The 15432-nt window shown below is 29.7% G+C and overlaps 1 protein-coding gene across 1 annotated transcript; it reads left to right on the top strand.

Annotated features, from left to right (window-relative positions):
• The first annotated feature begins 2510 nt into the window (after positions 1–2510).
• On the top strand, positions 2511–14756 carry LOC123292365 (claspin). Its single transcript, XM_044872994.1, has 12 exons — positions 2511–3043; positions 3415–3641; positions 6140–6985; positions 7630–8357; positions 8469–8614; positions 9477–9596; positions 9664–9873; positions 10616–11154; positions 12502–12623; positions 12732–12865; positions 13265–13459; positions 13899–14756. The coding sequence occupies exons 1-12, from the start codon at positions 2600–2602 to the stop codon at positions 14229–14231; spliced, it is 4044 nt and encodes a 1347-aa protein (XP_044728929.1). The 5' UTR covers positions 2511–2599; the 3' UTR covers positions 14232–14756.
• The last annotated feature ends 676 nt before the right edge of the window (positions 14757–15432 follow it).

The following is a 15432-nucleotide window of genomic DNA, read 5'->3' as shown; positions in this document are numbered from 1 at the left end:
TGAATTATAAGAAACGTAAGCTAATGATAGCAAATGTTTATAATTCACACAAAAAGCCTTTTGGAAGTTAAAAGTAAAATGCCAATAACTGGGTTTTGTCTTGAATTTACTGCAGTAATTTTTATACCATGTATATATGAAATATACATAGTATTATAAGTTTAGTCCCAAGTTTGTAACGCCTAAAAATATTGATGCTACAAAAAAAAAATTGGTATAGGTGTTCATAAAATCACCTAATTAATCCATTTCCGGTTGTCCGTCCGTCCGTCTGGCCGTCCGGCCGTCCGTCTGTGGTCACGATTACTCAAAAACGAAAAGAGATATTAAGCTGAAATTTTTACAGCGTGCTTAGGACGTAAAAAGTGAGGTCAAGTTCGTAAATGAGCAACATGGGTCAATTGGATCATGGGTCCGTAGGACCCATCTTGTAAACCGTTAGAGATAGAACAAAAGTTTAAATGTAAAAAATGTTGCTTATAAAAAAATATAAAACTTTTGTTTGAAACATTTTTTTGTAAACATCACTGTTTACCCACGAGGGCGTTAATTAGGTGCAAATTTTATAGTATGTATTAATATAGGAATATCAAAGTGAATATCTTTTGTTATTTACGTGACGTCAAAAAACAAACGATTGCGCATCAACACTTGCGCATTATATGAGAATATCAGTTAAATATGTCAGATATGTATGTATGTGAAATGTTATCATGAGAAATGAGTTATGTATGTGAAATGAGTTATCAACACTGCCTATACATGGTATTTCAACAATTAACTCAGTCAATTGTTTGTTTTCTCTTGTTTTGGAATATGTTCAGTGTCATCTCCCGAACGTAAACCCAAGTTAGTAGGAAGTTGTTAAATATTTCGTAAATCGTGTGTCGTACGACAAAAGTAGTACAATCACAATGCTATTAATTTTTATTAAATTCACTGGCTGTGATGAGGGTTGCCTGTATTTGTTTTGGATGGACACCAGTAAAGTGCGCTTATAAGGGTAAGCGTCTAAATCATTTTAGCGTCTAGTATGAAATAATTAATTTGAATTCGTCTACTGGAAGGAGTCCAGTAAACAGGTGGGGGGCCTATGCCGGCGATGAGGGAAAATTAACATTATTGTATTGCAAAAGGTAGGTTCTGCAAAATAGTTGCGTATCATTGCAATATCAATATATAGCTAAGTGAATTAACTTTATTATAAAATAAATAAAACCAGGTTACTCGTGCGAAATTTTTGCCCGTTTAATCCCTTAGAATATTTAGTCGTCCCTTTACCACCGTCGCCCCTTTACCATTTGACATACATAGGCGTACCTAGAGGAAACAGGTCAGGGAAACTCTCCCCTTGGATCTGAATTTATCATTGATTTAGTTCGACATCTAGCACAACCACTGATATAATACAACTAATAATGTTTCTATCTAAATTTCTGAATCTAACATTATATTGATTGAATTGAATTGATTGATTAAATTTGTGTTTCTTTCATGTTTTTTAGCGTAATGAGCGCAAAAACCAAAAATAGGATAGAAGTTTCTTATTTAAATCAAACTGGAAAAATTTATGCCGTAGAGGGTTTCGTAGTACATTCAACATAAAAAAATCTGAGGCTATCATTATAAATAGATTAGATGATTCTATTGAAATAATGTACGGTAAAATAAAAAAATAAAAATCCCAGGTATAGTCTGATTGAGACCGTATATTCTTTCGATTCGTTCAAATTATGGTGATTTCCACCAACGCGATAAGCGAAAATTGATGCGCTTGTGGAAATATTTCAGACAAAAGATGGTAAAAAGTCTTACTAATACAAAAGAAAAGTTTTTCAAAATTAGTACAACTTTTTAAGTCTTTCGTTTAAAATATTTCCACAAGGGTGAGATGATGAAAAAATCATAATCAAATGAATTAAGTATGAAATTAATAATAACTGATGTAAAATCTATAATACTCGACACTCTGGTAGGAATTAAGCGTTCGTTACCTTTCGTTTAAAATTTTTGTGGGGTTGATATGAAATTTTGTTCGAATATCACTCTGATAAAACGAGCCTGTGCTAACTCAACCTTATCGTAGTTGAGTATAATCCTATATTGGTTTTCGTACTGATTAGGTCTGTCATTTTCTTGAATGAAAGAGTTTCTGTATATTGTGTTGCTCATTATGGATTGAGATTCCCTTGGATTCCCTGAATGTTGTAATTTTTCGGTACGGAGCTCTAAATAGAAAGCTTCCATAGCACGTAATAAAAACGTACGCATGCTCTGTAAAATATATTCAATAATAGAATATTATTGTACATTAATATTAGCGCGAAATGGCGAAATGTCTTTGGTTTGTCATAATAACGTCCGTCTTAAACAAATAAATAAATGTTCTTTTTTTTAATAAAACTAATTAATCAAAATTTATATATTTAAATCTCGATTTATGAACGGTTTAAAACTAAACAAAAAATGTGAATTATATTTAAAGTGAAATATTATACATAAAAATATAACCAAACTTTTTACGGCGGGTAAAGTTATTCTTTTCAAAAATCGTCTATTTAATTTATTTAATTAAGAACAAAAATTGGCATATTAAAAAATGGGTACAGTTGTCAATAATAATTCTACGGAAATAATATTATCATCGGTAGATTCACCACCAGCAGTGGAAATGCATGCGACAGTTTTAAGTACAGTTAAGTCAGACAATGGGAATACATCAGGTGTTGATCAAAACATGGAAACAGACCAGAGTACAATTATTCATACAGCAATTATGGTTGAGAGTGTTGAAACAGATGAAAATTTATCTAATAAAATAGAAAATAAACAAAGTAATTTTAAAACAAGATTTAGTTCATTGATTGATAGTGATTCGGACTCAGATGATAACGGTACATGTAATATTACTTATTCAAAACCGAGTCGGGTGAATCTATTTGATTCGGAAAGTGAAAATGAAGAAAATAATAATGAAGATGAAAATTTTAGTTCTGTCAAAGAAACCGAAGACGTTAAAAGTAAAAGCAAATCTACGATTAAGGTGAATTAAAAATTTATGTTATTTCAAAAATTAGTATTTTCAAAACAAACAATTACTCAAAATTCGCAAGCAGCAGATTTTTCTTGACTATAGACCAATTAATTAATCAACATTTGGGTCAATGACATTTCTAAAGTGTCTATCGATAAAATTCGATTTTGGTTAATGCTAGTATTTTACGAATTGTTTATAACTAGTGTCAAAGATAAAAATTGAGCGATCAGTTAGTCAACTATTAGAACTCTTCGCACCGGCGAGTTTAGAAAAAAAATAAATTAAAATAAGGCGCTCCGCTTTTCGGAACTCCAGCCTAAATAATAATATAAGTACGACACCGCCTGCAGAAGTATAAAATTTGGTTTGTTTTTTAGATGACTGGTAAAGAAGCACAAATACAACGTTTGGAAATTGCTTCAGCAAGTCAACGTCGATTACGTGAATCTCGCTTATCGTTACCATATCATAAACCTAAACAGCGTACTTTAAAAGAATTTTTAAAAATTCGACCTAAAATTTCTGACCCTGTACCAGAGGATTTAAAAAATATGAGTTCAGTAAATGCTATAAAATTAGCGTCAATTCGCACAACAGAAATTTCGTAAGTATTTATTTTCTATACAAAATTGACTTTTCTAGTTAAGAGATACTCTATCAAACGTTTTTATTAAGAACCCACATCTCCGATGATAATTAACCAATATGTTGCTCACAAAAACATCGATACACATCTGTAGTTTTTAGATACTTATGTAGTATACACTTCATTTACTTTAGAAAATGAAGCATTTGATCCGAGAATCGATTCCTCATTAGTTGATTTTTATAGGAGCCGATGGAAGATGGTTGTCTCAGTGTACTCAACAAAATCATATTCATGCGTACTTGTGCTTTTTCGATTTACTTTATTTTTCCACATCACCATTCTCTTTATTTAGCATTTAAAAAAACTATTAGATTTTAAATCATGGACAATCCTCAGCATTTTTTAACGAAAATAAAGATTATTTTGTGGTTTTGGTCAAAAGTTTGATTAGAATTGTCCAAAATAAAAAAGTCATATGATTTTCACATAAAATATTTGACCAAAACCACAAAGTAATCTGTATTTCTGACTATAACAAATTTTCGGCAAAAAATCGTACTTTATTTTTTTAAACGCTTATATATATCGAAAATGGTGAGGTTTCTTGAAAATTGTCATGAGTCTAAAACTACTTAGAATCGCCCCATGTATAATTTCTAATGGCTTTCATATTAAATTTTTGACCGGAAACACTCAATAATATAGAATGTGGAGTCCGGAAGTAGGATACTTCTGTCCCACCGTATGGGCATAAATCGAAAAAGAACAAGGTCGCATGAATATGATTTTGTTGAGTATACTCAGACAAACATTTTCCACCAGCTTCCATAAAGAATAAACTAACGAGGAGCCAATTCTTGAGTTTTTTTCGGTTTTATTTCCTCACACACACAATCACATATACTTCCTCTCCAAATTGGTGTTGATGCCTTGCGCTAACCATGAAACGTAAAGATATGCTGAAAATTTTGAAAATCGGACTTTTTGTCGGAATTTTTATCGAATGCATTTCATTTAAGATCAAATAGAAGTTTTTTTTATGAAAATATATTTTTAACAGCATAGAAACAAAATAATCAAAATTGAATTTTTTTAAATTAATTTATGTCAAATAATTATCAACTTCCCAGTATAGAAAGTTATTGTAATGGGTCCGATTTTCGAAATCGAAATTTTCAACACATCTTTACATGGTAAAAACAAGGCATTAACACCAATTTGGAGATAATTATTTGACATAAATTAATAACATTTTTGTTATTTTGTTTCTATGGTATTAAAAGTATATTTTTACTAGCTTGATACTCGCCCGCTTCACTGGCCTTAAAAGTAAAAACCACTGCTTTATAGCTTCCGCCATTTTTGATCTCACTTATCCCCCTTCTATAACACTTGAAGAGATTGTTTTTTTTTTTTTACACAGCCAAAATATTTGCACAGTTTACAATTTTATTAAGTTTAATATAGTCATTCATTGAGTATATCAATGGAATGAAAATATGGCATCAATTGTTTTACGTTTACTGTTTTAATTTTTTACAGCAGTCTTTAATTTATGGTTCAAAATGATGATCATAGACGGGGCAGTAAAATGACTTACTAAAATTTAAAATAATATATATACCTTTATAAATTATAGCTCATGTGTTATTCTGATGTATGAGCTATATTGTTGTTCAATTTCATTCAAATCCATTCGGTAATTTTTGCGTGAAAGCTTAACAAACAAACATGCTTACTTTCATATTTATATTATATTAGCCTGATACCCGCCCGTTTCACTGAGCTTAAAAGTAAAAAAACACCGCTTGATTGCCTCCACCTCTCTTGATGTGCACAGTTTTCAATTTTGTTAAATGTAAAATAGTCATAATTCATTGAGTATAGCAAAAAAGTTGGTCATTAATGGTTTGACATTGACTATTTTAAATTTTTACAAAATACTTTTTTTTTTTTTTTTAAATATTATACTGCGTGTTTAAGTACTATGGTCATAATATACGCAGTATCAGCAAGAATGATGTTGTTCTCTTAGGTGTCAAATCAAAATACTTTAATTTATGGTTCAAAATGATAATTATAGATTTGCTCCATCTATAATCATCATTTTCAACCATAAATTACAGATTTCTGTAAAAATTTAAAATAGTAAATGTCAGATTAAATTTTATTTTTTTATTTATTTTTAATAGATCTTTATAAATTATAGCTCATGTGTTATTCTGAAATATGAGCTATATTGCTGTACAGTTTCATTAAAAACCATTCGCTAGTTTTAGCGTGAAAGCGTAACAAACAAACAAACAAACATCCTTACTTTCGCATTTATGATATATAGAGATAGAGATAAAAAAACTTCTATTTGATCTTAATTGATATTTGTGACATTATGGCGTTGAAATCTTATTTGTTAAACCCAAGTCTTCCATAAATTTTTAACTGGAAATCATTTCCATTTAAATCGTACGGGTTCGTTTACATTTCATATACTAATTTTTGGATGACATTTTTAGTAAAAAACTGGAAGAAAGAGAGAAAATCCTTGAAAAGTTCTATAAATCATCTAGTGAATCGGAAACTGAAGAAAATGAGAAAGATGATGAACTTATTGAAAAATCTGTGATAAATACATCAACTTCAAAAGATAAAAATGATGAGAAAAAAATCGATGAAACTAATGAAAATGATACACCTCAAATTGAGGAAATAAATGAAAATTCAGAAATGAATAATAAATCGTCTGAAAACATTGTTGAAGAAGAACCATGTAGCATTCAAGGGATATTAGATGAATTACAAATTGATTATTCAAAATTCAAACATGAATTAATTAAATCATTTCTACAACCAACAAAATTAATAGAACGCATGGAAGCTGACATTAAATCATTTGAAGATCAAGATTTTGAAGAAACCGAATTAATATCAGAATTCGAATTGAATAAAATCATTGATACCCTAAATACCGAGGATGCTTCGAAAACCAACAGCAATGATCAAATTATGGAAATTGATGATGATGAAGAAGTCGCTGTTTCAACGAAATGTGATGTTAATATTGAAAATATGAATAATAATCAAGGAAAATGGACAGAAAATAAATGTTTCAATGAATTATCGGATAGTGAAAAAGATGAAACCAATGATGCGGTTATGGAACATAATAATACAGAATTAAAAGAAAATATACATTTAACAAATATTAAAACACTTACACCACGTTTGACTGGCGATAAAAATCAAATAATTGATTTGTCCGAAGATATTTTTGAGAAGAATAAAGGTGTTAAGAATTTGGTGGAACGTTTTGTACAACATAATGCAAAGAAGTCGCATTCGCCAAAAGTGCTCCAAGTTAGGTAATAGAAAAATTACTTGTTTAAAAAATCAGGGAAAACTAAACATAGGTATTAGAAAATTTATCCAATATACAGGATGCTTCTTTTTTAAGTTGACATATGCTTGAAACTCGATAAATAAATTGAATCGAGAAAAATGTTTCAAACGAAAAATATTAGAATCGAATTCGATCTAAGTTTCATATTTAATTAAAACCTCGCTTTGATTCATAACTGACAAACATAAGATGAACACTTTAATAGTCTGGTTCACATGTACGATTTTTTCTAACTTTTTTGTATATTCTCGGAAAATTACGAAATAGGTGTCATTCGATTCGTAATTTTATGTAGAAAGTTTACTGAAAAATCCGAAATGGCGCTGAAAAAAATTGCAAAAGTTATAAACAATTAAGTGAAAAAGAAAATAGGGGGCTCAGTTTTTTTTAATGATTTTTTCGTGATTTTTAAGTTCTAATCAAGAACTGATCATTTTTCCGTGATGTAATCAACTTCTTTTGCCCTCTTGAATCTTTGCCCTATTTTCTTTTTTTTATTGCCAAAATAACGGCATTTTCTTTATAAGTATTGCACAACGCATTCTAAATGATGTCCCGTTTATACAAATTTTATTAATTAAAACAAAAAAAACGAATACTTTACAGAGTGGTAACAGAAGATACTGGTGGATTTAAAGAAGAGAAATTAACTATGCAGACACATCACGAAGATGAAGATGTAGTTTCTCCAATAAATGAAAAACCCGGTGCAAAATTAATGCGATTGCGTGAAGATTTACAAAAGAAAATAGCAAAACGTCGTGCTGAAGAATGGGCACGTAAACAAAAAGAAACGAAAGAATTGTTGGGTGTCGTCGAAAATGATGATGAAGAGGAAGAAGAGGATGATTTTGAATCAATTTATAAAAATGAAAAAGATGATTGTTGTTCAGATAAAAAAACAAAAGGAGATGTTGATAATGGTGTAGATGGTGATGATGAAGCTGAAGATGAGGATGTTGAAGACGAAGACGAAGAGGAGGAAGATGTTGATTATTATAAAGAAAAGAAAACTAAAAAGAATTCTGAATTTGTTGATGAAGAGGCAGAAGAAAGTGGTAACGAAGAAGATGGCGATGAAAGTGAAGAAGAAGACGGTGAAAGTGTAGATAATGACGAAGATGAAAATGAACAGAATCAGGAAACTGAGAAGAACAAAGTACGGCCTAGACGGAGAATTAAGGAATTAACAGAGGACAGTACGGATACTGAGAATGAAACTGCTGAGAATGATTCACAAAAATTGCCCAAATCTACAACATATCAAACACAAACTGAAGAAAGTCCAATCAATAAGTCACAAAATGATATGTTCAGTACTCAATCAAAAACTGGTAAGTCTTCAAGTACTTGATGACTTTGTGTGTTGCAGGCGAATTTTTTAAAACTAGCACAGAATAATCTCAATTTTTTGAATTTTAATTAAAATAATATTTCCATTTTAGATTGTGATGGTGATGAGTTTCCATTATGTCAACCGCCAATTTTGAAAACACCTTTATCGAAACGTAATAATTGTGAAGCAGAAAATAATTTTCTATCACCTGTTCTACAATTTACAGCGTTACAAAGTTTATCATTGGATACCAAGGTATTTATTATATTATTTTACTTTCTAACGAATGAGCAGCCTTCTACTTAATTATTCACAGACGCTAACTACTGGATGAAATAACTACATTGAGAGAGTTCGAAGTAGATTATTAGTATTTTATCGTTATAATTACCTCTATAACTGAGACAACGAGTGAATTTTACATACATTAAATTTTATATGCATTAACCTCTGTAACTGAGAACTGAGATTACACCGTTGTGTTTGTTTACTTATGCTTATTCTACCCGCAAATTCCAGACTTAACTAATTTTGAGTCTTAATGACCATCAGTTTTAGTTTTGTTTTACTATCATGCGGATATATATTTGAAAAATGCAGAAACGAAGGCTCAAAACGTTATGAGTACGTGAAAAGTACGTTGAGTCTTAATGACCATCAGTTTTAGTTTTGTTTTACTATCATGCGGATATATATTTGAAAAATGCAGAAACGAAGGCTCAAAACGTTATGAGTACGTGAAAAACTGAAGTTAATATCCGTTTATGAGGAGGGAAGACACTCGATAAAGTCTGTGTCGAATTTAATGTGCCAAAATCTACTCTTTGTAGAATAATTCAGTATAAAGATAAAATTTAAATACAATGTTCTGGATACCTGGATGTCTGAGACACTGAGTAAGTGGAATACCTCTATAAGTGCGACAAAGTTGCAGGTCCCTTGATGTTTCACTTAACCAGGTTTCACTATTAAACTAACTCAGATTGACTCAGTTCTATTCACAATAATATTTGCTAATAACAAAATTTTTTTGTATTTTGTCTATTGACTCGTTAAATTAAAATGGGTTTTTCCACAATAATTCAGTTGTTTATTTTATTATTTTTGTTACTTACAGACAATTCATCAACAATCACCAAATTGCACGTTTACAATACCCAATGAACCGTCACCTTTAAGGAATGAAAAATATTCTCCAAAACAATTGTTCTGTGATTCAAAAATACCAAATACTCAAGTAAGTAATGAATATTTTAATGATTTTATTGAAATATGCCTATAGTATAAATATTGTTTTTTAATAGGAAAATTTAAATGAACTTATGGAATTATGTTCCGGGAAATTCAGTGATAGTTCTCAAGCTTTGACCGCACCATCACAACCGCAATTAGATTTTACTTTAACTCCAGATGCGGAGTGGACTACACAACGTATAATAACAGCCAGTCAAAGTACGGATACTCAAAAAAAAACGACAGATGCATCACAAGAGTTAAATGGAAATAATTTGAAGGTAACTGGGATATTTTTTTGTCTATACTTATTGAGTACAAATTTAAAGCAAAAAAAGTTTCAAAGTTAAACAAATTTACCGCTATTTCAACTCATTAATTAATTTAGATAATTGGAAAATTTTTTTTAAGGAATATTGATTAATATTGATTATCTTAGGTAATAGGGTATACTACTAGGTTTGAAAAAGTACCTTAAAATCTTGATTTTCTAATAAATGGCTACAAAATAATATATCTCGGCAAAATAAACACGTTTTTCTTGCCATAAAATTAAATTAAATTTTAAACCTTTTTTACTCTCGCAAAAATACTGTCAAGCATTTTGGTGACGTAATATTGGTAAAAAAAACAGTCGTGTATGTAATTATTACATGTATAAATCAAGTATGGTAACATAACCTAAAATTACTATGAAAGCCATCAACAAATTAGTAATTAATGCATATTATTTTTGCCTATATGATGTCACATTATGGTGGCTCGCGTTTTAGGTCACATAATATACAGGTTAAAAATTACGACTTTTAATTTTAATATAATAAAACAATAATATGCTTTTATGACACAAAATCAAAATATTTAAGTATATTTGGATATATATTTTAATTTTTACCCAATTTAATTTCATAATTTATTTTTTACTACCGAAAGTTCCCTATTCTTTGTTTGTTACTTACTGCTACTAGTTACTTTTAGAGTAATGGAAGAAAATAGTGATTAAATTTCGAATTTAAATTTCAGACTGAAAATAATTCCTTCATGAAATTATTTACATCGGATGATGAATCAGAAATTGAGTTAAAAAAAATAATGAGTTCTAATAGTACGAACACCCCCAAACCAACAAAGAATGAACTATTTTTAGCCGCTTCGTCCTCGGAGGATGAAAATAAAGTTCTGAAAACAACTAAAAAACAACGAAAATTAGTCAAGAAAAAACCTGTAAAATTGTTTTGTTCTGACGATGAAGACGACGCCTCAGAAAATTCAATTGACAAAGAAATCAACTCTAACGATGATGGCTCGGATGATCAAGAAGAGGATGTTGAAGAGACTCATGAAATTGGTTATGATTCGGAAGAGAATGAAATTCTTGTTGAAAAGCCAAAAGCAACTCGTGTTAAAGATTTCTTTGATGCGGAAGCAGAATTATCAGAAGATGAACATATGGGAAGTGATGATGAAAGTGAGGATGGCTTAGATGAAATGGAACTAGAAGAAGGTGATCGTGATAAATTAAATGAAAGTGAAGTAAAACGTCAATTAGAAAAGATTCACATGTAAGTTGAAAATCGTTCAATAAATTAGAAATTTTGACATAAATAGTCGTAATCTTAATAAAAACCATAGAGATACGAATACTTAGAGCACGCTAAGGGGTTAAAACTTACGATATGGGTATCGAGTGAGAAGACTGCCAATGAGTTACTGTCCGTAATACGTAATATACTGGCTATCGTGTATAATAAGTATATATGTACATATGATTATCATAAGGACATAGCGGAACTCACTGACAGTCTTCTCTCTCGCTCTACGTATCGCATCCACTTACAGGCTAACTTATAACTCGATAAGGATGGACGAATTTGTATGGCTTTTGATTTGTTGTGTTTGTCTCCGCCTCGAATATCATAACAACTCCTCCTCCCCTGCCCAAGGAGGTGGGGCAATAGGAGGAGTGGGACATTTTGTATGAAAATACGTCAATTTTGATTATACTACTTTAAAACAATTTTAAAAAAATTTTTCGTCTAATTGTTGTGTGCGTAGTCATGGTAGGGACAATAAAATCGATGCCAGCGCTTCCAGTGAAAAATTTTGGCGTTAAAGGGGGCTGTTATTACTAATTTGCAGTTCTTTACATGTTAATGTTATAGAAATGTTAAATTAAAATTATTGTAAAACACGAATTAATTAAACTTAATGCATTAAAAATTGTGAAAATAAGAAATGAAATTGCACAAATATTATTTTTCAAATGTAAATTATCATAATTATTTATTTAAATTTGTGAGACAATAATATTAAATTTTCAATGTAAGTCTTAAATGCAATCCATACAATTATATATGCATCCATACAATTCTATAATTAAAGTAGTGTATCGTTACCATGGAAACGAAACTCACGCACGGAGCGAATAGAATGCTAAATTCTCAGCAAATATAATGAGCTACATTTTATTTTCTAAAAAAATTAGGGTTCCGTTCCAAAAAATTAAAACTCATGAAATTGTGAACAAGGGGTAAACAAATGAGGGAAGAGGAAAGGAAGGCTACATCGTGATAGTTTTTGTTTTTAAAGTTAAAAGTGCCCAGCGAATACGACATTAATTGACTGTTAGGCGGTAGGCAGTTCGCCGGACTTCTTCAAACTATCAGAAATAATGTTTAAATTCATCCAGTCTTGAATTATTTATTTTTGTTTTCTTAACTTTCAAAAAAATAAAATAAAATTAAATTAAAAACAGACAACTTCTCTATTATTAGATTTGGGTCTGATTATTTTTTCTCTAAATCTGTTTATTCAATAATAAAAGCAAGAATTGGGGTTACAGCTATTTCGCGTTCTTTCAGAAATATTATGTCTAAATTGAATTAAAATATTTTTGTATGCAAATTTAGGAAACAAATACTTGATGAAGATAAACGAGATGTACGAATTTTGCAAGAATTATTATTAGAGGATGGTGATTTACATTCAGATAAGGGCCGACAACGACAATTTAGGTGGAAAAATTCAATGGGTAAGTTAAAATTTTCCATTTGACTTGGAAAACTTGAAATATACTAGACAATAATTTTAAATATACTAAAAAAGTCCGGAAATTATAATTTGATTTATCTTTTTAAAGATGCGGGTCTCGGAAACGATGAGAATGTTCAACCTTTTGATAATGAATCTGAATTAATAAGTATCGATGAAGAGCAAGATGGAGACAGCGAATGGAGGAAGGCAAGATTTGAACGTGAAAAAATATTAAAAGAGGTTTGTTGTTCTTAAAAAATAAATGGGGGATTTTGTGCAAAATTTATTGAAAATGGCACCATTTCATAAAATAAAATCAAAGTCTCGATGTTAAAAAAAATGCAATGAAAGTTTTAATCAATTGTATTGACCAGTAAGTCTTTTCGCGTGATTTTATCTTCACAATTCGCTTCTGTTTTGGTCAGAATGTTAAAAAACCAATATAATATAATGATTTCCGATCAAAATTGTATTTAATCGAATTACTGTCAAATGTCTAGCTGAAAAAAAATGAATAATTGAAAGTAAAAGTCTATTGATCGATAGGGAAAAAAATGGTTTACCATAAAAGGCAGTATTGCCATGTCGAAAGAAAGTTGTAAAATATTCCAATATTAAAATTAAAATTTGTTTTTCCAGCAAAGATTAAAAGAAAAATTGGATACCAGTGACATTGATTTAGTGATTGAAGGTGGCGATTCAATTTTAAAATTAGGTCAAACTAAATTACGCACAAGTGGGGTTTCGTCTATGTCGTGTAAACGGACATCTATGGAAAAATGTAGTTCGGTGATAAATGTTTCACAGGATATTAAAAAACCATTAGGGTTAACGGTAAGTTTTGTAACTTTGCATTATTGCTTTTATTTTCCTTAAGGTAGAGCGGAGCGCCAAAGCAAGTTTAGACTTGTGATTGAAATTATTTGTACCTTTTTCAACTTTGATGATGAATTTTGTTATAACTTCATGAATGTAGACGAAGAATAAGAATAAAATTTTTCGCTATCAATCTTCGTTTTCAAAATATCGAAAGTTAAATAATTAAAAAAAAAAACCCGTGCAACCCCCCCCTCCCCCTAAAATTTTCAGAGTTGATTTAGTCTTTAGTCCAACTTCATATTTAAAAAAGTTTTTTTTGAAATTGAAATTGCCTTGGTGCTCGTACATCTTTAAAAATTTATTGATTTAAATTTTAGGGCAAGTTAAAAAATTACGTTGCTAAATTTTTAGTATACTAATTTATTTATTATAACTTTTTTTTCTTGTATTTTAGAATAAAAAAGGATCATTTCTAACGCGAGGACAAAGTACATTAGCACGATTAGCAGCAGTAGCCACAACAAAATCGACTGACATTATTGGCGGTGTAAAAAATTCACGAAATTTTGTATTTCAAACATTAGATCCTCCTCCTACAGTAAACGGTAATAATAATATTAATAATAAAAACAGTGATGATAAAAAGGTTACAAAAAATAATATAAACGGTAAACGAAAAGCAACAGACTTGGATACAACACCATTAATGTTTAAAAAATTACGTGTGGCTGATAGTTTAGATAAAAAAGTGAGCTCTAGGGTTAAAAAATTATTAAATAATTTGTAATTTTCTTGTTATAATTTAAAAAAAATTAAAATCAGATAAAAATGCATTTATAACGGAAAAATTATTGGGTCTTGTATAATGAGAGAAACGAAGAAAACATGTGAAACCATAAGTAGCGCTTGAAAACTGTAAAGGCTGATGAATGTTTTTGTTTGACCAATTTTAATTATTACATATTTTTTTAATGATCTAAAAATATAAATTAAAAAAATTTTTGTAATTAAGCAAAATTTACCTATTTAATTAAAAGTTGTACTAATTATCTTGATCCTGAAGATTTATTGCCAGCAGTACCTTTTGCAATCGGTCTACTTGAAAGTGCTTAATTACTGCATAATTAAAATTTATTTATTATTGTTGAATTTTTTTTTATTGTTAAGATTGTACAGTATTGGTATAATAGTCCATAATAGAAAAAGACATCCATATAACCCCTTAAAACTATAAAGTGAAAACGACTGAAAAACATGTTACGCCCGCCAGACTGATAAAAATTTGTTTATCTTAATACTAATAAAAAATTTGTGTGGCTCAATTCAAAAATTAAAAAAAGATAACTAATAAATTTTTATTAGTCTGGCGGGCGTAAAATATTTTTCAGTCATTTCCACTTTATAATTTTGAGGTGTTAGATTGGTACCTTTTCTTATGGACTCTTTTACCATCTGTCATGATACATTAATCGTAGAAATCGTGCAATAAAGTCGATTTTCGTTTATTAATACTGATATTTGTATACTTATTTTGTTTCTCCTGTTAAAAACTTCAAATATTTTCCTTTAATTGGGGGTGACATACGTTTAATAAACAATAAAAATTTTAATGAACCATTTTCCTGAAAGAAGTACGGCCAATTATTAACTACATGGCACCATATTCAAGGGACAGTAGTAAAATTTAGATGTATTCATTAATCAATTTCAAGTTTAATATAATAAATGAGTTAAGAATGAGACTTCTTATGGGATCCAGATCAAAAAGTGATATTGATTAAAAAGTGTGCTTTTATCAGCACTCAAAAATCATGAAATATGTGAATCAGTCATTGAACCTTATATTTTGCTTTTTTTTTTCTTCAAATATTTGATTAAATCAAATCTTAAATGCTTCATTTCCTACAATAGTTAATACTTACTGTGTCTTGGCTAAATATTATAGGCGGGCTTTGAATAATAGGGGACCATCGGTTAATGAAAATAAC

This window comes from Chrysoperla carnea, chromosome 2, assembly GCF_905475395.1.
Source record: "Chrysoperla carnea chromosome 2, inChrCarn1.1, whole genome shotgun sequence".
Lineage (NCBI taxonomy): Eukaryota > Metazoa > Arthropoda > Insecta > Neuroptera > Chrysopidae > Chrysoperla > Chrysoperla carnea.
Note: the sequence above shows the minus strand (reverse complement) of the source record. Positions and strands in the feature narration are given on the sequence as shown.